The 24812-nt window shown below is 42.7% G+C and overlaps 1 protein-coding gene across 21 annotated transcripts in view; it reads right to left on the bottom strand.

Moving 5' to 3' along the window:
- Afdn (afadin, adherens junction formation factor) overlaps positions 1–24812 on the bottom strand; it is a 126869-nt gene that overhangs the window by 69696 nt on the left and 32361 nt on the right. For 12 of the 21 annotated variants that reach the window (XM_058580891.1, XM_058580894.1, XM_058580902.1 and 9 more), the window contains exons 2-6: positions 23290–23485; positions 18582–18697; positions 16030–16193; positions 13453–13613; positions 4131–4288 (exon numbers count right to left, since the gene is read on the bottom strand). In XM_058580891.1, the coding sequence (XP_058436874.1) occupies positions 4131–4288; positions 13453–13613; positions 16030–16193; positions 18582–18697; positions 23290–23485 (795 nt within the window). The remainder of the gene's footprint in view (positions 1–4130; positions 4289–13452; positions 13614–16029; positions 16194–18581; positions 18698–23289; positions 23486–24812) is intronic. The other 9 variants (XM_058580892.1, XM_058580908.1, XM_058580906.1 and 6 more) reach the window with 3 other exon arrangements.

Genomic DNA, 24812 nt, shown 5'->3' with positions numbered 1-24812 from the left:
ACTCTAGCTTTTTAATCCAACTTCCTGGCCTAGCACACACACTGCCTTGGGACCTTTTCTCCACTCAACTCCATTGCCTCAATCTCTTTCACACAACTTCTGAGCCAAGCCACATTGAGGTATGTGCACTTCACAACCAGGTCATGTTCCTCAGGCTTCCAGCACCCCTCTGGCCACCTTTCACATCTGGCCAGCATCCACTCATCCTGCAGCTGGGGCTCAGCAATTTTCTTTTTTTAAGTTGCAGATTGACACAATACCTTTATTTATTTATTTTTATGTGGTATTGAGAGGATGGAACCCAGTGCCTCACAAGTGCTAGGAAAGTGCCACAACCCCAGCCCCGGGGGCTTATTAGCATTTTGAAGAGTTTTTGCCAACCTCACTTCAATTGAGAAGCCCTGTTGTTTCCTGGCCTTTCTATCCCCCTTAACTATAAGCTCTTTGAAGGACAGCTGTCGGTTTTGTATCCCAGCACAACATCTAACAAACAGGAAGATCTGTAGGATTTATGAATGACTAATGAATAGGTAGACAGGACAGATGACTGAAGAACACTAACCACTACAGTTCATGAGGTGGCAAGCTGAGAAAAAAAAAAAATTTTTTTCTAATTCAGGGAAAAAGAACAATCAGCTCTTGATTTGTAGTGCCTAAGCTTGCAAAAGAAAATTGGTCCAAAAACATTAGAGCAGAAAGCCAAAACTAAAGTGACCCTCTAAAGAAATCAACCCAAAGGAACTGTCAATAAACCCAAAGTAAGCTTCTGTAACTTCATGACCCTGGTCAAGGTCTCTTTATTTTCTGGTTTCCACCAGTAAAATCACCCACCAATTACTATAAAGATATTAGACTGTTCCTTATTGCATACCAAATCATATGCACTCTTATGGAACTGTCAGACAGAGTAACACATCTCAACAGGAACATTCTGCAGCAAACACTTGAGCAATACCAGGTATCAGGTGCAACACCCTTGCCCCTGCCACATGCTCATAACTCAGCAGAGCACAAGGCTGGAAGATAATCAGGCCACTGCTCACTAGCAGACCCTATCTACACCATTACTTCACTTGTATTACTTTGACTTAGAAAAATTTTACGACATCACTAACAAATTTCAAGTATAAGGAACACTTATAAAATTTATATTATCCATAGACTTACTCAATTGGTAGATAATGTCTCCCATATATATTATAATGCTTGCTACATATAACAACTATCTCATAAAGCCCTGCGCTGCCTGGCATGGTGGCTCCAACCTGTAATCCCGTGACTTGGGAGGCTGAGGCAGGAGGATCACAAATTCAAGGAAAGCCTCAGCAATTTAGCAAAACCTCAGCAACTTAGAGAGACCCTGTCTCAAAATAAAAAAGGACTGGGGATGGAGCCCAATAGTTTCCCCTGGGTTCCATCCCCAGTATATATATAAAAACAACAACAACAACAAAAATACCCCTGCATTATGCATTAAAGTAGGGCCTTCCTCTACTTAATACATACTTGCCAGGAAGAAGAAAGTACACCCAAACGTCTTCTTCCCTTAGGAAACACATCCTGATGTGCCTGCTGACTCCAAATCCAAGGCCATGCAGGCTGAAACCTCCCCACCTCCGTCAGCCATTTTTTTAGTGGCTGATGACACTCTAGCTGGAAGGGAAAAGGCAGTCTAGAAGGGCTGCTGCTTCTTTAAAAGCTTGCAACCCAGTATTTCCTTTGAAATGCAAAGGAAATTTCCACCTCGCCTAGCCAGTGTGGAGGACTGACCCTGGGTCCACCAAGGTTGTGCCTCGAGCACCTCCCACCTCACCCTACCCTTCCCACTGCAGGCTTCCTCTGCCTAGCAAGGTGTGGACCACCCGTCCTGTGTGAAGACTCATGGAAGACTCTGCTCTCCTGACATCTCTTCCTGCTCTTTTTATTCTTATGCATTTAAACAGCTGAATCCCCTCATTATTTCAACATGAGGAAAATACTTGTTTCCATGTTTCAGTTCTCAGCTGAAAATTGGGCCATATTCATAAAATTATGGAGCTATTACTTTTTGGATATATGGAAACTAATATGGATCTATTTTTCCAATTGAATATAACTTCTCAGCTTTTCAGCAGAAAGATAAAATTCAAGCAAGCTTCTTTATTAAATTCCCTCTGAGGCTAACAAAAGAGGTACAAGGAACAACCCTGAACCCTGCAAAACATGTCAGGGAAGAGCTGCCCTCCATTCACTGCACAGAGCAGAAGGCTCCTTCTCATCAGATGAGAGGCAAACCCAGCCTTAGTCCCAGAGAGCTACAGGTAGAGCCTATTGAGCTGACTCTAACAGTCATGAAGAAATGCAAGCCAGAATAAAACATGTTTAAAAGAAAAAGAAAAAATAGGTTCTTGTGATACATGATTTTAAGACTTATAAATCTACAGTAATGAAGACAGCTTATTACCGACAAAAAAAAAAAGGTCATGTATATCACTGGAAGAGAACAGAGTCCAGAAAATGAAGCACGTATGTCTGTAGTCCATTGATTCTGACAAAGGTGCCAAAGCAGTGACGTGAAAAAAGAGTTTCCAACCAAGAGAGAATGAACATCAGCCCTTATTTCACATAAGAGCAAGCATCAACCTGAAAATCCCAACTCTAAAACACCACATCCCGAGCATTTTGCATCAGTGGAATAAATGCAGGAGTACCTGCAAACCTGAAGGAAGCCAATTCTCACACAGAGTATCAATGGCACAGGAGGCCAAAGCAGAAGCTGGTCTTCAACACAACCAAGAGCTTTTACTCTCTGAAAAGTGTCATTTAAAAAATAAAAAGAAAAGCCACCACTGGGGGGGGAAATCCACAACACATAGATCACGGGTAGGACATGACTCCAGGATATAAAATTCAACCACAAAAGGACAGTACTAAATGCCTGTCAGAAGGGCCAGCCCTTTGGAAATGCAATGACTCCAGTTTGGGAGAGGAAAAGGATGCCGCTGGTGGGTGTGCAACAGCATCACTGGAGCCAGCTCCTGGCTTCCTAAAATGTCCGCCGCGTGCACCCGCCACGAGAGGGAGCCACTGCCGTGCTGGGAAGTGACCCCAGAGAAAGCGTCCACAGGAAGCCCCAGCACCTGCCTTCACAAAAGCCTTCTCTGAAGAGTGAGCTGAGAAGTGGAAGCAGGCCAGGTGTCCATCCACAGGGACATGGCTCATGACTGGTGTGACTACAAACTGACACTACTCAAAGCCCACAACAACCTGGACAAGACCAAAGCCTCCATGTAAGTCCGAAGCCATGCAACAGGGTCCTGACTGGATGCCGCTGGTCACGGGGCAATTCTAGAAAACGCACAGCCCACGGCGAAGGACAAGGTGAGCACGAGGGAGGGACAGGTCCCAAAGAGGCAGGAGGAGCCCTCTGAGGTGAAGGGCAGTCAGTGGAACCCTCATAAACTCAGAGCTCAGACTGTAAACGTGGGGTTTGCTGAATTTCTTTCCTTAATAAATTACTAAATTTTCATTATTCAACAATTGCTTGCTGAGATAGGAAAAAGGGGGACAGCTATGTTTTAAAATCTACTCAGATCATAGTAGGTCGGTCTATGGCTGTGGCTGACTCAGAAGTTAAGGCAAGAAGAGGCCGAGGCAGGAGGATTGCAAGTTCAAAGCCAGCCTCAGTAAAAGTGAGGTACTAAGCAACTCACTGAGACCTTGTCTCTAAATAAAATACAAAATAGGGCTAGGGATGTGGTCAAGAGCCCCTGAGTTCAATCCCTGGTACTCCGGCACCACCCCCACCACCCTGCCAAAAATTAAGTTAACTATGTATGCAAAATAAAAAATGACATGATGTACAACAAAATGTGAATGGTATGATTATCCTTTGGTGGCAAAATTTTGAGCTATCCTTATTTTCTTCACTTCGCCTTTTCACATTTTTATCTTTTATAACAGGAACATGTATTATTTTGTAATGGAACAGAGATTGCTATTTCTTTTATGTGGATCTAACACACGGTTTCACCATGTCAGATTCTACATGATGCAGTGGGAGAGAAAATCAGCAGAGCTGTTACAATTGCCTCTAAACCCAAACTCCTGAGCAAGGTGCTACTGGGAAGAATAGCACTCCAGTTACATACCTGAGCAATGCAGTACTCCTTAGGATTTTCTTTTTCCAGACCATATTTCTCTAAAGCTTCCGCCACAGCAAAGTCTGCAGGATCCGTAGTAGACAGGAGGATTGTCTTATAGGGAATGTTTGGTTTTAAACTATCTGCATAAATTCTCAACGTTCCACCTGAAAAAATATTTTGACACCTTTGAGTACAACTTTATTTCACACCAATGACAGGGACATCAGACATCTGCAGCAGCATAGGAGAAGGCTCTCAAGTACCAACTGCGATGGTGCACAGGCAGCCTTAGCACCGCCACTATGCTTTCAGCCCCCACAGAAGACCTGCACCAAAGGAAGCCACTGCAGGGAGTGGGGGCAACACTGCAGGAGGAGGCTGCACCCGTTCTCTCTCCACACCAGAGCCTTCTCCCCCAGGTGCAGCCCTGCTCCTGCTCCCACTTCTGCACTTGAGCATCACTCAACCTGTTCCTCCACTTCCACTTCCTGAACCTCGATCTGAAGTAAATGAAAAATTAAACCCACTAAGCAGATCCTCTTTTAAAAACTGAATACGAATGAGGAGATCTCAGGTGCACAAGCCCAAAGACTTTTCATGAGGGGTGTGCCAACAGAGCAGGGCTCTTTAATTCCTCGATAGAAATGACATTCTAGTTTGTACTAACTGTGAACTCATTTGAGGGGGAAAAAAATCAGCCAGAGCAGAGCACTCTGGCACCCTGAGGTTCTGTTGGTTCTTTTTCATGAAAATCCACAAATGCACACGTGGTGTACTATTGCCACTCCTAGGAGTCAGCATCCTACTTATGGCCCAGGCTCCATAAGCACAAAAGCCCCATCTACAGGAGAGAGCCTGAGGAAAGAAGGTAAGAGGCTCCATGTCCCCATACCAAAGCGTGATGGGCACATGCTCCTGTCTTCAGTCTTCAGCTTTCCCACCTATTGGGAGCTGCCCAGAGGTCTGAGGATCTCTTGGAGCAAGTTCTGAATCTCCATGACTCCCTGGGCCTCTGAATTCTGAAGCAATTATTCTGGCTGCTGAGTACTTCCCATGTTCCCTTCTTCAACAACTCTAGCATGAACCACATCTTGGTGATTGAGTCACAGTAAATTATAGTCTCCTAAGAATCTGGGAGACCACACCAGTGTAAGGATATGAACCTGCTAGGCCCAGCCCCCTTATCTGGTGGAGATAAGGCTTCCAGCATATCTCCACCAAGGGCACCCTCACACCAGCCAGAGCTGAGGACATGCGCCCTCTAAGACTCCCATTCTGGATGGGAGGTAGGATGCAGGAGAGAGAACTAACAAGAGAACAGATGCTGCGAGATGGCGATTCACATGTAAAACAGGAAGTATGGCTGTGAGAGAGTGAGCAGCCAGGGCTTCCTAAGCTTGGGGGATTGCCAAGGCCACTGAGACCTGAGGGACTTGGCAGGGGAGCTTCCTGAGCAGGGCACCTATTCGTGCCAAGGCCCTTGGTTGATGAAGGCCTAGCTGGGCTCACTGGTCAGGGTGGATAAGGTGAAGGGAAAGGGGGAAGATACAGTCAGAGACTGGCTGAGATCAGATCACACAGGACTTCCTGACGTGATCACGACCTTGGGTTTTATTCTAGTTAGAGTTTTGAGAATGAGTGTGAGCATGTGTACCAATGCATGCAAACATCTCTATCCATGGGCACCTGCAGGGAGGAAGGCAAAATACCACGGAACAAAAAGGACTCCAGCTTTGGGCAAAGGAGGGCAACTTCAGGAGTGAGCCAGAACAAGGCATGTGTCTACCTACTGGGACACTTCCCCTCCTAAGCTACGATCTGCCCCAGGTGCAGATTTGAAAAAATCTGCAAGCCATGTGTGTACGGCAGGACAGGCATGAAGTGTGCAGACAGGCCCAGGTGGCATCTTCATGTTGCACACCAGACAACCAGGGAGACCAAGACCTGCTCTAAAAACTGACAAGATGAGTCTGCAACCTCACTGAGATGTCCACAGAAAAATACAAATGCATTTGACAAAATTATACTATGTGAATGTGTAAATACACCACAGTGAATTCCACCTTCACATATATCTATAACACACTGATTATAAATGAATAAACGAATGGAAGGAAGACTACAGAATAGAGGAAGGTCACTGCAGAAAATGACTGGAAGGAGGGGGTGGGAAGAGGTGGCACCGGGAACTGAAATGGAGGAACTTAAAACCCATGCATGTATGATTATGTCAAAATGAACCCAACTATCATGATAATAAGAGCAAATAAAGAAAGAAAACTGCAACCTAATTTTTGTTTAAAAATGTACATTTTCTAAATCCTCAAACAATTCCTTTTTGATCCCAAAGTTACAGACCATGTTCACTATTTGGTCTGAAAAAAATTTATGGATGAAATTTACCAGGTCACTTTAAAAATCAGCATGGGTCCCACAGATGATTTAATCCTGAGCCACTTGGTACTCTTTTAAAGAAGATATCACAATGAGGCAGTTGTACAATTCATATTCTTGTGGCCAAATGAATTCAGTTATTGGATAGAATTACTTTTATTATCTATCTGAATATTTTAGAACATCTGTCTAAAATGATGATTCAGTTTTAGTATAGTGAATGTTGAGTCTTTCTGACACACAAAAAAGCAATAAACAGGTACAGTCCAATTTAAGAGATTTCTAGTTTTATAAGCACGAAACTATGTTGTCAGAGCACAGACACACCCTCCCACACCTGACAAGGAAGGAGAAAGTGAAGAGGAGGACTAAAGTCCATCACATCAGTTTTAAGACCGACAGATGCATTATTTCCCCATTTTGAAAATGAACACACTGAGGTTCAGTTTGTGCACAGGTTTCCAATGCACCCTAACTCCAGGCCCATGTCTTTCTGTAGTGCCCAAATGCTCCCAGGATTGTGTGCTGAGAACTTGTAGACAAAGGAGTGACTCTCCCCAAATTCTTACAGTTAATGAATGTCTCAGTGAGAAAACCCATGACAACAATTGGTAGAATATCTGCACCACCAATCAATTAACTGAGGTATACAGAGCATTTTGGGGCCAACTGCACTTTGAAGACCTCACAGAGGGAACACACTTGCATGTTAAAAGCCTGACAGTGCAGTACAAGCCTGTTTGCATGGAAGACTCACCCTCAGTTGAGCCAGTGGCTACTGGAGGCTATCAGGTCCATTTTTCAAAGTAATTAATTCATTAAAACAGACAGACAACAACTTGAATTTAATACTTTTGAGTCCCTTAATATTAACCATAAAGAGTGAAGTTTTTTCAAGATGGCAGAATAGAGGAGATCACTTTCCTGGCTGATCCATGGTGTGAAACCAAGAAAGCAGACAGGCCACTTCCGAGGAAGGTAGGTGAGAAAAAAAGGACTTTACTGGGAATTAATACTGGACCTTCAAAAGCAGATTCGGGACTCAGGAGATCGGATATAATAAAATAAGGAAGAAATCCCCAGCTCCACTCTTGCTGCCACAAGCTGAGACACCAGCCAGAGTGGGCCCACTGCAAGCCAGGTGGAGGATAAGGGAATTAGGCAAAAGAGGAAATTACAGGATACAAATGGAAAAGAAGAGTTCCAACTATCCTATTTGCTGATGACATGACCCTATACCTAGAGGACCCCAAAAACTCCACCACAGAACGTCTAGAACTCATAGAATAATTTAGTAAGTAGAAGGACACAAAATTAACACCTACAAACCAACTGCACTCCTATATACCAATGATGAATCAACTGAAAGAGAAATTAAACCAATCATTCCATTCACAATAGCCTCAAAAAAATAAAACATTTGGGAATCAATCTAACAAAAGAGGTGGAAGACTTCTACAATGAAAACTACAGAACACTAAAGAAAGAAATTAAAGGAGACCTTTGAAGATGGGAAAATCTTCCATGTTCTTAGATAGGCAGAATTAATATTGTCAAAATGGCCATACTTCCAAAAGCACTATACAGATTTTATGCAATTCCTATTAAAATTCCAATGACATTCTTCCTAGAAACAGAAAAAAGCAGTCATGAAATTCATTTGAAAAAATAAGAGGCCCACAATACCCACAGCAATCCTCAGTGAGAAAAATGGAAGCAGAAGCACAATACCAGACCCTAAGTTATACCACAGAGCTATAGTGAGAGAAACGGCATGGCATGGGCACCAAAGCAGACTTGAAGACCAGTGGGACAGAAAAGAAGACGCAGAGACACATGCACATAAATACAGTTATCTCACACTAGACAAAGGCGCCATAAGCATGTACTGGAGAATAAATAGATAGCCTCTTCAGCCTCTTCAACAAATGGTACCGGGAAAACTGGAAATCCATAGGTAGCAACATGAAACTGAACCCCTATCTCTCACCCTGCACAAAACTCAACTTGAAATGGATCAAGGACCCAGGCACTAGACCAGAGACCCTGCACCTTCTAGAAGAAAATGTAGGGCCAACTCTCCAACACGTTGGCTTAGGAATCGAATTGCTTAACAAGACTCCAAAAGTGCAAGAAGTAAAATCAAGAATCGATAAATTGGGTTGTAGAAACTAAAAAGCTTCTTCACAGCAAAGGAAACAATACAGAATGAGAAGAGAGAGCCCACAGAATGGGAGAATATCTTTACCACAGGTACCTCAGATAGAGCACTAATCTCCAGGATATATAAAGAACTCAAAAACTTAACACCAAAAATACAAATAACACAATCAATAAATAGGCAAAAGCTCTGAACAAGCCCTTCATAGAGGAAGAAATACAAATAGTCAACAAATATATGGAAAAATGTTAAACATTTCTAGCAATTAGAGAAATACAAATTCCATGTCATTGTCGCGACCCCTCGCCGGCAAGGGAAAACACGACACAGGATTCTTCTTTCAGCAGTTTATTCAGGCCTTGTTTCATGTATCATCTTCTAGCGCCCGCCCCGCACACACTCAAGCACAGTCTAATAAAGCTCCCCGCATCCCAATCCCAAGCCGCCACGTGGACCTTTCTCATAGGGTGGTAAGGGACTGCACGCCAATTCTCCATATAAGGAGTTGTTTATCACAGGCTACAGTGGAAGCCGGCGCCATCTTCTAATGGCGGCCACGGTTTATTAGTATGGCTCACCACATGTCATTCCAGTCAGAATGGCAATTATCAAGAATACAAGAAACAATAAATGTTGGTAAGGATGTGGGGAAAAATGTTCACTCATACATTGCTGGTGGGACTGCAAATTGGTGCAAGCACTATGGAAAGCGATATGGAGACTCCTCAGAAAACTTGAAAATGAACCACCATTTGACCTAGTTATCCCACTCCTCGGCATATAACCAAAGGACTTAAAAGCACCATACTCAGTGACACAGCCACATCAATGTTTATTAGCCACTCAATTCACAATAGCTAAGCTATGGAACCAACCTAGGTGCCCTTCAAGAGATGAACAGATAAAGAAAATGTGGTATATAAACAAACAGAATATTACTTAGACACAAAAAAGAATGACTTTTGCTAGTAAATGGATGGAACTGGAGACTATCATGCTAAGTAAAATAAGCCAATGCAGAAAACTAATGGCTGGATGTTCTCTCTGATACAACAAGGGAGGCAGGGAATAGAAAGTCATCGGATTAGACAAAGGAGAATGAAGGGAAGGGAGGAAAATGGAAAAGGAAAGACAAAAGAATGAACTGGACATAACTTTCCTGTGTTCATGTATGAATATATGACCGGCAAAACTCCACACCATGTACATCCACAAGAATAGGATCCTAATTAAAATAAGTTCTACTCCATGTATATATAATGTGTCAAAATACACTCTACTGTCATGTATATCTAAAAACAAATAATAATTTTTTAAAAACTACAAATAGCTGCTTTGCCCACAGCATTTACTTTCTTAAAGAGTTTTCCTGGGAATCTAACATATATAAAAATGTTCCTTTTGTGCCCAGCCATCCCTTTAATAGAGAAGCTCTGCTTGCGAATTCTACTGTTTCTACTCTGAATTCCTGGGGTCTTTTTTCTGTTTTCTTCCTGGGCCCCTAGAACACTACCTAACTGTTCTGCTTGCTGTTGTTTTTCATCACCAGTGCGCTTTCTCTCCAATGAGCCTCACCCACACCCATACAGATAACCTTCACCTCCATCGGACACCAAAGAGCTGGGCTCTAGTTCAGTCACTGAGTAACCAGCCCAAAGATACCCCACATGATGCCAGCACCTCACCTGACACACGTTAACCCATCTTCCACCCCAAACATTCCCTCGCTCCACAGCCTATCAACCTCTGTCCAACACTGCTGAGTAAAACCCAGTCTTCCCGGGGCCCAGTATTCCACCCTCCAACATCCCTCTATGCGCTGTGTCCTCTGCCTCCTATGGGCAACACAGGCTTTCCTAGGCCTGCTGCGTCTACTCACGATTCCCTCAAATCTAGCTTCTATGCTGCCTCCACAATCATCTCTCTAGATCTGAAGCTGAGGCTAAATTGAAAGCTTTTCAAATCCCTAGCTTAAAACTCTTCAGTAGCTCATTGACAATGCCCATCAAAATTTCCTATCAAAGTACCCAGACAACAGTGGAATATAGGTATGGGCATCTGGGAGTACCAGCTAAGGGACATGCAAAAAGCTTCCTACTTTCTTAAAAAATGTACATACATGTTACATTTAACCCACTAATGTGGATTAGAAGGTTTAAATAAAAACTCAAGTGACTTATAAAAATTGATACTGCAAGCCAGCTTTTTACTGTGACTCACATGCATCTGAATTCGTGCTTGGGGCTCCTCCAAGGAGGACTCTGCTCATTTCAGGGACACCTCAGGCTCCTTCCTCTGGCCAGTACCTTCAGGTCTGACAGCAGCTGGCACAGGGAGGTATTTCTGAATGCTCCTCTTGTGCTTTTTAAAATTTTTGCTTCTTTATATTTCCCTGCCTTTTTTGGTTGCATGTAGTTATAAATCATGACAAATTCTTGATAGAACACGGGACACATTTAAACAAAAAAAATCCTGGATCTCAAAAATGCCTTATTAAAATATTTAAAGAATCAAGAAGTCCCTCCTGCTCCTAGTCCTAGTCCTAGTCTGTTTGTTTGTTTGTTTGAAGTCACCAGTCCTACAATTCCTGTGAAGTATCTAATTAGGACTTGTTTTCAGTGCACTGAGGATAGAAACAAGAGCTCCGAGCTGGGGTGGCAAGCTGGAGCCGTCTGGAACCCACGCTGAAATGTGCTAGAGCCCCGAGTCCTCAGCAATCACTGGCCTAGGGCAGGACAGTGACCACACATTTCCGAACACAGTCCATGGAGCCCACCTCCTGTGTGGAGACCAGAATGATACACAAACAAAACACATTAATACTAGCCCAGGAATGAACACAGGTGTGAAACTGCCTCCCAGTCACAGACCCAGCCTCACGCGCCGGACCGTGGCTGTAAACTCAAACTGGACAAGCAATGACACCTTCGATGCAGGAGAGATAGGCCTGGAACCGAGCAACCCTTCCAGACCAAAATTATGATTAAAAAGGGCTTCAGAGAAATTCTTCCAATCCTCACATCGCAAACCCTACAACTATCAGGTGTAAAGAGTAAATGTCCAAAGGTACAATTCTGAAGCCCCTGATGTGACATTACACAAGAAACATGGAGGTGGAGGCCAGACCAAACCTCTGTGGTCAGGCTGGATCAATAGAGTGATTTTTTGTTGTTTAAACTCAAATGGTTATGCTATTGTTGTTTTAACAAGTAAAAGAACTTTGTAGCTAATGTGTAACTTTGTAATAACTAACTTGTAACTTTGTAATAAATATCTTCTTTGCTGAATACAATTACAGATTGAAGTAAAAGTTTTAGGTCAAAAAGCTAAAAATATTCACAACCAATGCATAATTAGAATAGCAAGATTATCTATTCCCATTTCCCTCAGAACTACAGAACAAACTCCAGACATGCTGGTAGAGGGAAGATGAGGTGCGAGGAGAGAACACCACACACTGCTCACAGGACCACTTGCCATGCTTCTTTCTCCGTGAGCACCTTAGTTTGTAGGACTGACTTTGAAACTATGAAAAAATGTAAGTTATGAAGACACAAACTTCTAAAAGTAAGAAACAAGTGTAAATCAATAAGGGAACACGGCCATACAGATAGGAACTGTGTGATTTTAAAACACAGCAATTTAACAGTACATCCTTGTAAGAAACACCAACTTCGAAAAAATTTCAACATGTTTTCTGAACCCTATTGTTAACAGTAACACTGTTCCTATGTTTACAGAAAAAAACAATCAATCATGTTGATGCTGTTAGGAAGAAAGAATGCTACTGTAAAAGATACCCAGGTTTTCTAACATCAAAACAATTTAAAGGAACAAGGACTCCTGAGAGAAGCAGCCATCTCAAACCCCAGAAAGGACATGCACAGGAGGGACATCCCGCCAAATACCAAGTCACTCAAGACCACCAGTAGCCAAGGCCCAGAAAGAAGCTTGCTGGAAGACTCTGGCTGGCTCCAGGTGTCACTTCAAGAACCACAAAGGAAAACAACTGCTGTGGATCAGAAACACAGGAGGGCTGTCCATCCACAAGCTCGATAAAAAGCCTTAAGTCACTGCTCCTTGTGAGAAGACAATCAAGTAAGTGTTCTGGACCTCTCTCTATCTACACCCAGTCAAGAAAAGAGAGAAAACAAAAAGAAAAACAAGGCAACTGACACAAAAAGATACAGCCAGCAGAATCTACAAGGTCAATGACAAACCAACTAAAAAACAAAGAAGTAAAATGTAAGGGAAGAAAGGGAATTTTACTGTAAAAAACTTCAAAGGCATATTAATCAATGTGTAAGTCACTTCTGGATCCTAATTCAAATAAACATTAATCAATTTTCATGTGTGTCACTTGGTTCCCACTCCAACTAAAGGAATTACCAGAGACAGCTGGGAAAATGGAAACAATGTTATTCGATCAGAGTAAAAAATTACTATCAATTTTTTTATATGTAATAATGGTATTGGAGTTATACAAAATAATAGTTTGGGAATGGAGCAACGTATATTGCAGAAAAGAAGAAAAGGGTTGTTGATCACTGAAATTCTATAAGTGCATGAGTGTTCACTACCTCTTTCTCTTCTTTTTATATATCTGAAATACTCTAAAAATTTTTTTTTTAAGTTATGCTGGGGGAAAATACGTAACTGGCTATTTCTTTATGGAAGAGAATTCTTTTACCCAAGAGAGTGCACAGATCTGCTTGTTGTTACTGCAGATCTGCTTGGTGTCGCACACAGACAGAAAACCAACTTGGTGTGTACCTGAATCGGGCCTCCCATCTGAGCTGCGGAACTCCTGCATCCTCTTCTCCAGCTTTTGCTGCCGCCGTCGTTTCATAACCACTTCAGGATTAGAAATGGTTCGAGTAAAGCTGGTTTCCGGCATGTCCTTGTATACCTCAGCAGCCAGTCGGGAATTCTCACTGAGGAAAGAAATGGTAACAGAACTTTAAGCCTTTTTCCACTGTAACACAAAACTATATGATATCAAAAGAGTAAATGCTATTGGGCTACCTCTTACCCCATGGAAAAGTTGTGTATACTCACCATGTGCTAATCAATTACTATGAAATAGAGAATATACTCTATCGATAATATACCAAATTAAGCAGATATCTTCAACAAAATCCTTATCATTAGGTCACACAACTTAAGTGCTGTATACTCAATAACAAAAGGAAAATCTATAGAGTATACATTAAAGAAATTCTGACTATTGTTATCCTAAAACTAACCAAATGAATGATATTATATCACAACTTTCTAACCATGAGAAATAATTATAGGATTGATTGCACTTAAGTAAGAATCTTATTTAAAATTATAATAAATCTTCAAGATCTCAAATTAGTGAAATCTCATGATTTTGTAAAACCTAAAAGATTTACCAACATCACTTTCCTAAAGTTAAGCTTTCAAAAGGAAATTGTTCTAACAATTTCTGTAAAGGAATCAACTACACAGAGTGATGAGCAGAAAACTAAATATTAAGTCAAAATGGAAAAAGTGATATGCTATTAATAAATACACCTAAATACGTAATTTTCATAATTAAAAATGAAATTTTAATTAATCAAGTTAACAATATAACTCATTTTAAGTAGCTCATTTTCTAAATCAAATTATACATCGTCTCAAAACCTAAACTGACAAACACAGCAAACCATAAGGCATTAGTTTTAAACAAGACTTTTCTTTTTTTTATAAATGACCAATTGATCTATGCAAATTTCTTCTTCCATACAACCACATTAAATACAGCCTACTACACTGTGCCCAAGTGATTATATCCCTGAACTGCTTATTAAACTAGTTTTGCTATATCTCAAATAGGCGCAAATTCCACTCTAAAGGACACATCATTCATGGACACACAGAAAATATCAACTCATTCTAAAAAGTGGGAAGAAAACAAACTCAAGGAGACCACTGCACCACAAAAATATAAATGGCTAATGAACACATGAAAGATGTTAACTTTTGAATAATACATTAAATTTAGTATGTGGAGAATATCATGTAACACAGAGGTAATACACTGATCCAAGAGGTAAGAGGTGTAAGCATGTAAGAAAATGAGAAGGGGTGGTCAGCCAACAAGCTGAATACCCAAGTCACAGTCCTGGAAATCTCCCAAGGAGACACGCAGACCTGCTCCTACCCACTGTCCCTCGGTACCTCCCCAGAAGCAATTGGGTGAGTGCCCGTAATACCAGAAGGATGTTCACTGGGTCATTATTCAAACCTAGGGTAGGGAGGTGGGCTACAAACAAATACAGGTACATTAAAAAAGAATCAGGTACATAAATGATGGAAGAACCATGTGACAGAATGCCATACAATCTTAGAACTGTTTTTGTGAAATACATATATACAGGAAAAATACCACGTAAAAAGTTCCAGTTGAAAAAGCTGTGATTGTACTTGTTTAAAAATCTTCTATGTAAACACTTTAAGTATATATATTTGTACGGAAAAACAGACAGGATTAGCTTCTCTTGGGTTCCTCATGGGTTCCGGCCCATCTGCTGTCTGACTTTCTGAAGTGTATGTTCCTTACTTGGCCATGTAACATACATAGTACAATACATTCAATACCAGGGCACAAAAAGCTGCCCAAGGGCAGGTTGAACTAGCAACTGGATGGGGCAGAGTGCACGCTGGGAACTACAGTCTACCTAAGGAAAGTCTAGGATGTGACCTACATGTCTTTCTGTTATGCAGAAACACAGAGATTTCCCTTATTCCCTCATCTCTGAGCTCAGGAGCTCAAATATCTTGGGACAGATAAAGTGCACCCACCATAGGCTGGAGTAACAGGGCAGGAATGGGGGACTTGATGTGTCTGAACCTTCAAAGGGAAAACCTGCTTTTCCCTGGCCTTGCCCCTTCTACCAGACATCAGTGTCCCGAGGCACACAGGAAACCCTGCCGCCCAATTCCAGATGAGGCCTCTGGCAGCAGTGCTCCACTCAGGAAACAGGCACCTCAGTCATGTATGCTGGGGTGAGCAGGAGGGTGGGCAGGCTTCTAACCTCAGGGACCTTCCTTAAGTAAGACCCGTTTACTCCCTAACTTTGTGGGTCAATCTGCATCCTTCCCATAGCCCTCTGGGAAGGCCAAAGCCAGTTGCATTAAGAACATCTGTGGGCTGGGCTATAGTTCAGTAGTAGAGCACTTGCCTAGTACATGGAAGGCACTGGGTTCGATCCTCAGCACCACATAAAAATGAAAAAAATAAAATAAAGGTATTGGGTCCATCTGCAACTAAAAATATTTAAAAAAAAGAGCATCTGCTTGCAATGCAGAGCAATGGGAATACTTCCAGAGCAAACCCACCTGTCATCCCCTCGAGAAGGTCCATCCTCCTTATCAGACATCTGTCTCAAGGCCTCCTTTTCTCTCTTCTTTTTTTCTTTCTTTTCTTTCTTTGAGAGAGTTCTCTTGAAGTTCTGTATAACACCTTCTTTCTCCTGCTTTTCTGGTCCATTACTTTGAACCTTCTGATAGAAGTAACATCATCACTCGTTAGCCACTACCCAGGATAGCATAATGTTCCCTGTGGGGAGGCTTTCTTCTCCACATACAGCATCTCAAACCAGAGCTACAGGAACAGGTGAACTCTGGGGTGTGGGGACATTACATACAGTGAGTGAGCCTAGAGTGACACAGGCAATTTTTCAAAACCAAGTGAATTACATACTCGAGTCTGTGTGTTCAATTGTATATAAATTTACCTAACTTTCAAACTAATTGAGCAAGCAGGCAAACAAACACTCAAAGCTAGTAAGAACACTGGGGTGTGATTCATGAAATCTGACTTTTAATGACTAAAACTCCAATAAGTTACCATAAAGTAACCTCAGTAAAAGGAGCCTAATAAAACATAGAAATGAGGAGTCTAAATCACCATCTGCTTAGTAGGTACTTTTCTTTAACTTCAGGAGAAATGTTAAGAGTAGTCATAATAAGTGACTTTCACAAACCAGGGTCCTACTTACCAGCTTTCTGCAAAACGCCTGACTGCTTTTTCAGGCCTTGTATGTGTTTGCTTGTTCTTAATCTGCTTTTCAACTACGAAAAGGCCGTCCCACATAGCCACATTATTTTTAGGTGGAAACTTAACAGGTGAAGAATTTTAAAAAGAAGAAAAAGATAAAGTACTGGAGAGAAAACTGCCTTTTACTTTCTAAGATGGGGGAGTAGAGAACATTCATGTTCCTGTTTCCATTCTGGAATCTTTTACATTGCACTGGTCCTAAGAAGAATTTGCACCTGGCAATGAAGGTTTGTGGCCCACTGCAAAGTGAACAGAATGCACAGCACCAGCTGAAATCACAACACAAGGATGAAATGAAATGTGAGTGCAGGACCACAGAAACCCATTCGAACCTGTGTGCATCACTTCAGGTACAGTCAAATCACTAAACACGGCTACGAGGAAATCCAAGACCCCATGCATAGGTGTGAGGATCAGCAAGCAACACTGGCCTCACGCAGAAGGAAAGTGTTCTGCCACTGTGAGTGAGCAATGACAGTCTCTCTCAGTGTACAGGGGGTTGAACAGAAGAATCCCTCAAAGTCCTCTGAACTTTGCATTTGCTACTGCTTGCTAATACTGAATTCCTGTGAAAGATGCTATCTGATTTAGCAAAGATTATGTAGTATTTTGAAATTATATCAACATTTCTAGTATTCCACAGAAAAAAGAACAGTAGTACAGAAATTCCAGATGAGCCAGGCAAGATTTAGAACTGACACGGCTCCCTGGCCGCCAGCCACACAGCCAACCCAATAATCCCTTCCAAAGCAGTGAAGCATGACTGGCGCAGGCCTGAGGCACAGCAGGCCAGTGCCAAGGTGAGCCAGGGCATGCTGACATGTCACCCAGCTATGGCCCAGCCTAGGCCTAGTGCAGACGCCCATTGCAGAAGACCGCTCCACACAGCACCACAGCTCGGAACCACCAAGCTTCTATAATCCAATAACCTCAACCTCTTACTTCCCCATGAGCAGTGGAAAAATGAAAGTGGAACAGACCTGGAAAGGACTGCAGGTGAGTCTGGGCTGGTACTTTTCCAAACCCTGATTAGCATAAATCTGAACCAAAAATATTGACCCAAGTGATATATAAACCCCTACACTAACACACTCCCATATGGGAATCCCCTTTCACCCTGCAGGAGTTGTGTTTCTATTCACACTTGAATAAATCTTGTTCTTACACTCACTCACCCTCATCTGTGGATTTCATTTTTCAAATCTGCAAGACAAGAACTCAGAAAGAAAATATTGGCGATGAGCTGCTGAGGTATGCCTCAACACCGAAGGGCATAGCTGGCCTTTAAGAGCTGCAGCACATTTCTTGGCTGCAGAGCCTGCAGCCTGTGCAGTGCCTACCTGCCAGCGTAAGTGGAGAATCTAGTTTCATCCCAAACTCCAGTTTCAGAATCATCCCTCCATCGTCTAAGAACACCAAGAGTTCGCCGATACCTAACCTCACTCGTGCACTGTGGAAGGTTGTCATGTGCCTTTTGCAGTGGCGTCTGAAAGTTCACTATAAATAGATTATCAGAGCTTCCTCTTCCTTCCTGATTCTCATTAAAGCAATTCTGATTTTACAGCTTGGGGAAAGAATGGAAGGTGATAACTTGATCACTAACTCAGTCACAAAAACTTACTCCTCTTTCAAGAAGTGAGCAGCAGCATCTGGGGCTACTAGATGAAATGAAGGGTAAAGCAGACACCATCAGGCTGCTTTTATGTCCTTTTCTAGGAGGACAGTAGAGGGATTTAGGGAGAGAAGACAAATAGAAGGAGCTCCTGTAACAAAAATTCAATCCGATTTGCTCCCACCCAGCCACAGTCAGCATGAGATAGGGAGGCGCCACCTTAGCAGGGGCTGCGTCGTTCTCATTCTTGAGCACAAATCTGCCTTCCCGGTCATCTTTGTTCCAATTCAACTGCACAACTAGAGGCTTCTCATCAGTGTCCAATCTTCTTTCTTCTTCAAACATGAAATGGAAAAAAAAAAACATATGCCGTAGTTATTTCATGGCATCAGCACAATAATTGGCCAAGTCATATAATTTAATTTTATAAAGTATTTTATTCCCCCAAGGATCTGTTGACAGACTGAAATGCACTGTTCAGAATGTCAAATCAGTGCTTAGTATTCTGTCAATACTGTATGCCCATTACCATGACCAGTGCCAGGTACTGACAGGGGCATTCCCCTTGTTCAGATATAACTGGGAAAAAAAGGAGAAATATACATGGACTAGGATAAAGTAAACACAACTCCGCTGTAACCTTATTTCTGAAGTCAAATCATCTCTTATGCAACTAGAAAATAAAAAAATGATGTTAATACAATGCAGAAGTTCCACAGGCTTACCACCTTAATGTTACATCCTACAAGCAACAGCAATAGCACACAATCAGGGTAGAAGTGACTGCAGTGACCTTCTGCTCTTCCTACCTGCATATACATCTCTGAAGCTTGCCAATCTCGACCCTCAGCTCGCCTTCACCAGAAAGCTGCCATGCCTTTCTCTGTGTTCCAGTGAAGTGCATGACTGGTGCACTGAGTCCCCCAGGGAGCAATTCCCAAGTGCTCCACAGAGCCTGACATTTCCAAAATCCAGAAGCCTATGGTGGGGTGCAGGCTCCAGGGAGAAGGCCCTGAAGGATGGAGCAGGCACAGCATCACTCAGCAGGGAAAAGACTAAGGATCAGGGCCAGTCCACCTAACTCTAAGAGCACATTCCCAGGTGTCCTCATCCCTGGAGAAACCCATTCACCATGCTTTTCCTGTTACTTTGTTATAGCCATTGCTACAAATTTAAATAGTTTTTTAATAACCTGCCCATTTTTTCTTTCTTGTGAAGTCTGCCCTGGCATACATTTGGTAGAACTGAACTCTTCCAGGAATTCCTGCTGCAGAAGCACCTGTACAAAGCTTCCTCCCTGCACAATGCTTTACAACCCTTGTGAACAGGAGGACCCAGTACACCCAGGCTTGAATAAAGGAAACTCATCATAAAACCAAAGTATCTGGTAAGGCAGGGGACAGATTCCCTCTCCTATGGGCATCCTCCCGTGTCCAGCTTTGCCACTGCATAGCGGGCTGGCCAGCACATCATCACCAGGAGCACAGGCAGTGCACACACTCAGCCACTGTCGGGTAGGTGCAAATTCTGCACAGAGTGAGATTACATGGTGCTAGTCAGTCAGCAAATATCTCTTTAATTAAAGAGATAGCTGGAAAGGGCGGTGACAGGAGAAAGGTCTAGCTCCTGAAGGCTGCAAGAGCAGTGAGGCGTGCTGGTTCCATGATGGGCCAAGGCTGCTCCTCATAACCAGGCTCCACAACGGCACAGAAAGTAAAGAAGCAGAGCCAGGACTAAAGATTGTTTTGTGTACGTGACACTAAAACACTGTTAAATTTGAGATTGACCTCATTTCTCAAACAAGGTCTCTATCAAAATGCTTTTGCAGGGCTGGGGATATAGCTCAGTTGGTAGAGTGCTTGCCTTGCATGCACAAGGCCCTGGGTTCAATCCCCAATACCACACACACACACACAAAAAATTCTTTTGGCACTGTTCACTGTACAATGTTTTCAGATTGAAGTGGAGTTATTTTAAGGGGCTCGCTATAGGCATTATGCATCTCTGGGTAACAGGCTCTGGTGTAGGTGATAACACATCAGTGAACACACCAGGAGAGGCACTTCGGAGCCACCCTGGACTAGGGTTCTCCAATGAAGAGCCCCGCTAGAGCATAGACCCAGCCAGGACTTGAAGGGAAGGAAAGGTGTAAGATGCTCCAGAGAAGGTCAGAAAGACAGGCAGGCAGTGTGGCAGAACTCTGGACACCGGCATGAGCACAGCCCCACACCAGGTGAGAACTGTCATCTGATCAATACTGCCAATGCCATGGCAAATTAAGATTCTACAAAAGCACTAACATCCCCAGCAAGGGATGGCACCACAATGATGGATGACGACATGATGGTGCTCTCACCAAGGCTGCACAGAGGACCCAGATGACCATATCAAGACCCGCCACCATGAGGCCAGCCACAGGCTCACTGTGACAAAGGAGGCAAGCATGCCAGAAAGAGCTAGACTTCCAGAGGTTCTTAGTAAGCACTATATACAAATAGTAAAGCAACGTATCAGAATGCAGGAATAATAGGTTATGAATTAATCAACTGAAAATCAGCTTAATAAACTAGTGATAAAAATCAATAAATTTGGTCAGGTGTGGTGGCACACACCTGTAATCCCAGCAGCTTGGGAAACTGAAGCAGGAGGATCACATGTTCAAACACAGCCTCAGCAACTTAGTGAGGCCCTGTGTCAAAATTTAAAAAATTAAACAGGTTGGGTAAAAATTAAACAGGTTGTGACTCAGTGGTAAGTACCTCTGGGTTCAATTCCTGGTATCAAAAAAGAATCAAATTTGAATTCTTGCATAAGCAAGAATTATCAAACTGTTCTGGTTACAAAATTTATACTAGTTTGAAATTCCTCATGATGTCATAACTAACATTAAAACTAAATCATGAAAGTAAAACAAAATAAAGGTGGGCTGTTCTTAAAGCATGGTGAGAAATCACTAAATGTAAACTTAAGGTGCTCTGGGCCCCTCTGCACTTTAGTCACTAAAAAGTCCTTCTGCCTTAGTTTTTCATGATTTTTTTATTTGCATAATCTTTTATGTTTCCACTTAAATTCCTATGAGGAATCTTATACAGAAAGAGAATAGAAGTGGAGTTTCCCTGGTGGGTGACATAAGGGTCTGACCCCAGAGTTATCCCACAAGGGCTGGCAGGTAGACATGATGAGTTGCCCTGTGACAACAGGCTACTGGGGAGCACTGAAAGGTTTGAAGGACCCAAGTACACCTGCCAGGCACCAAGAGAACCCTGACTCCAGGACTATGTTGACTCTGCAGCATCACCTTGGTCAGCACTGTGGATGCTGAAATAAGTGAGTACTGTCTGAAAACCCACATGCACAGGAAGTGAGAGCCAGAGTGTGACAGGTTTGGCAGACCCAGGAGACACCCCCCATCAATAGCAGCAGTTGTGATAAGAATGAGATGAAAAGCTTAGTGTGCTTCCCATTTTATGTGTGCTATTTTTTTCAACCATCTACCAGATTATTAACTAAGTATGCACCAATTGTCAGAGTCTACCTATTTAGTAAACTGGACTACTGTGTATTTCCTTTGGCCTAGTGGGGTCATTAAAAAAAATCACTGAGATACTAAGGACTCAGGGAACCCTGAAAACATGTGTGCTTGGATTCCCAGGTCTGAGGTCCGGTGCAATACATAGAGCAGGCAAGGACACCAAAGGGCTAGGGAAAGCGCTTCCTTTGCCTTGAAATTCCTTTATTTTGTTTACCCCATACCAAAAAAACAAAAGCGAAAACAAAAAATACCTATTTTACTTTTTAATTAAAAACATCATAGAAAGTTTAAAGGAAAAAAGTTGAAACCATTCAACTTTTAGATATCAAATACCAGTCTTTCATCGTATTACTCCAGAGACTTTGGTAGGACCAAATAACCAGACAGCAAGGATGGAAAAAGCATTTAAGACAGATATCTTCTTTTCTTTGTAACAAAGGTTCTAAGATAAAAGAAGAACTCAAACTCAGAAAAAATACCCAAAATTGCAAACATTCTCTATTGCCAAGTTTACTTTGGGTATTATTTATACAGGGAATATGCTCAAATCCTTAAAAAGTAATGAACATGGCCCACCTCCTATACCACTGGGCAAAGGGTACCCTACATCTGGAAATCCGCCATGACAAACATCTCAGTCCAAATTCAAATGCACAAAGAAATCTGTATATCTGAAAAAAATGGATTATGTTCAGAAAATATTTGTGGTTAAAATTTACAACGGGGTTGTGTCAAACATAGCCTTTAACTTGCTGAACTAACTGTATCCTGTACTTTTTCCACAGTTCATACAACACCTATAAAAATTGTATAAATTTCTACATTTCTAATCAATCCAACTGGAGTTGTCATTTGGTATAGTAAAGCTGTACATAATCTTACAGAATGTAACATAATTTCCAACGTTCAGTCAAGGAGGAATGACAGCTACGTCAGGGGACTTTCCTTGAGATACACAACACAGCCTGGAGAACAAGGAAAGCATGTTGCTCACCAGGCAGAAACATGACAGCAAGACCCACAACTTACACCACAAACATCTGACTGGCCACAGCTAGTTACAGAAGCACAACTGTATACCAGGCACACCCTCCAAAGGCACGAAGCACCCCACCACCATGCAGGCAACACAAGACATGCTGCACAGCATGAGCCGTCAACTGTCATGCCCCTTCCTTCACAGAAGCAAGCACTTCATGAAACTGAAATGTTCATTCTACTTCCAGTGAGCATAGGCACTGGGAACTTCCCAGGCATAAGAACTGTTGCCAACCCACCCATCACTCCCCACCCATGCAAAAAGGAGGCAGAGGGCTATGGTGATTGAAATGCACAGTGCAAGCTGTGCACTCCAGGTCAGGGATACCTCCTAGCAAATGCTCTGCAAACACCAACCTCCGCTGACGTGCACTTCATACAGTGAATACTTGGGAGACGACAGCATGCGCATGTCGGGGCGGAATTTCTCTGCCAGAGTTTCAATCACATCTTGGGTGGTAGCAGTGCTAGAAACGCGGATGCATTTTGTGGCAAAGTTTCCAGCAGCTTTATCTTGAAAATAAAATCTCATCACTCCATGGAACTCCAGATCCTAAAAAAAAAAAAAAAAAACATTTTGAAAAAAATAACACTTTGAAGAGATTCACTTTTGATAATTATGCATAATAAGTAAAAAAGATTAGTCATCACTTTCTAAAAATGTTTCTTTACATAAACACCTGAGGCACAAATTAATATGAGATTTTAATCTTCGAGTTTAAGTGACTCTGGACAAGCTGTTTAAGGTTCTCACTGCCTCACTGTCCAGATGGAAAACAATGGCTATGAGGAAACTAAAGTTGACAGCCAGCTTCACTGGTCCTTCCCAACGTGGGCACATGTGGCGTACACTGTCTACTTCTCCACCACCAAAGAGCTGGGGAGTTTGCTTCAATCACCAACTCTTTGAGTCTCTGCTTGAGAAGAAAGGTGTGAGACAGACCCAGAACTACAACCCAGAGCCACTGCACTCTGAAGCCCAGCCTGTGCTGCCCCTGTGCTCTGAGCCCAGCTCTGAGCTTCTGAGCCATTCTCTTCTGAAAGTAAGGGGGATATGTCAGCCACAGTATGGCTACCACTGTGGATGAATGGAATTCTCAACTTTTCATGGAGTACGAGTGTAACAAATTCCCAGCATGAACTACTCACCCTAGACAAACAATGCCCTTGATCCTTGTCTCAAAGTCTCACTTGTAGAGAAAAGCCACAGCAAACCCAGCCCAGGGAGTCCCTGCACAATCCTGCTGTATGGCTGAGGCCTGCACAGGAGACACCCTCTTTGGCTTCTCCCTTGAGCGCAGAAGCACAATTCCTGAAGGGGTTCCCAGGAGCATTTCCAAGGCCAGGCCACTCCCACGGTGGCCAGCAGGAGGAGGGACTAGGCTCACCCTTGACCCCTCTCACCTCTCACTCTGGTTAGTACTTTCTCAAGAACCAACCAGAATCTAACCAAGAATTTGTTTTAAACACTCCCCCCGAACCCCCATCCCAACCCTGCTAAGTGGAATCACATCCACCCTTGGCTGCACACTCCATGGAAGCTTCCCCTTCTCTCAGAAGTCAATCTGACTTGGGGCCCAGAGCCAGGCCCATCTGAGCCTCTATTTCTCACCAGTCCACTGGTCTTTTCTTCACGGTTATTTATAAACTAAGAAGTACTTATTTAAAGAGAAATAGGGGATACTGGAGAGGGGTTTACAATTGTATAAACAACATGAAAATAAAATCAGGAAGCAAGACAGTAAAGCACACTTGCAGCTCAAATCTTCTCTGGGCCTGTTCACCCTAGACCTGCTCCATCATGCCCACCCCATTCCCCAGGTGCCAGGGGGTTTGGGGGAGGCAGGGTCCCCATTGTGGGGTGGACTTGAGAAAGCTTC

The sequence above is a fragment of the Marmota monax genome, unplaced genomic scaffold (genome assembly GCF_021218885.2).
Source record: "Marmota monax isolate L192 unplaced genomic scaffold, Marmota_monax_Labrador192_F-V1.1 WCK01_AAM20220418_F8-fsc00083, whole genome shotgun sequence".
Classification (NCBI taxonomy): Eukaryota; Metazoa; Chordata; class Mammalia; order Rodentia; family Sciuridae; genus Marmota; species Marmota monax.
Note: the sequence above shows the minus strand (reverse complement) of the source record. Positions and strands in the feature narration are given on the sequence as shown.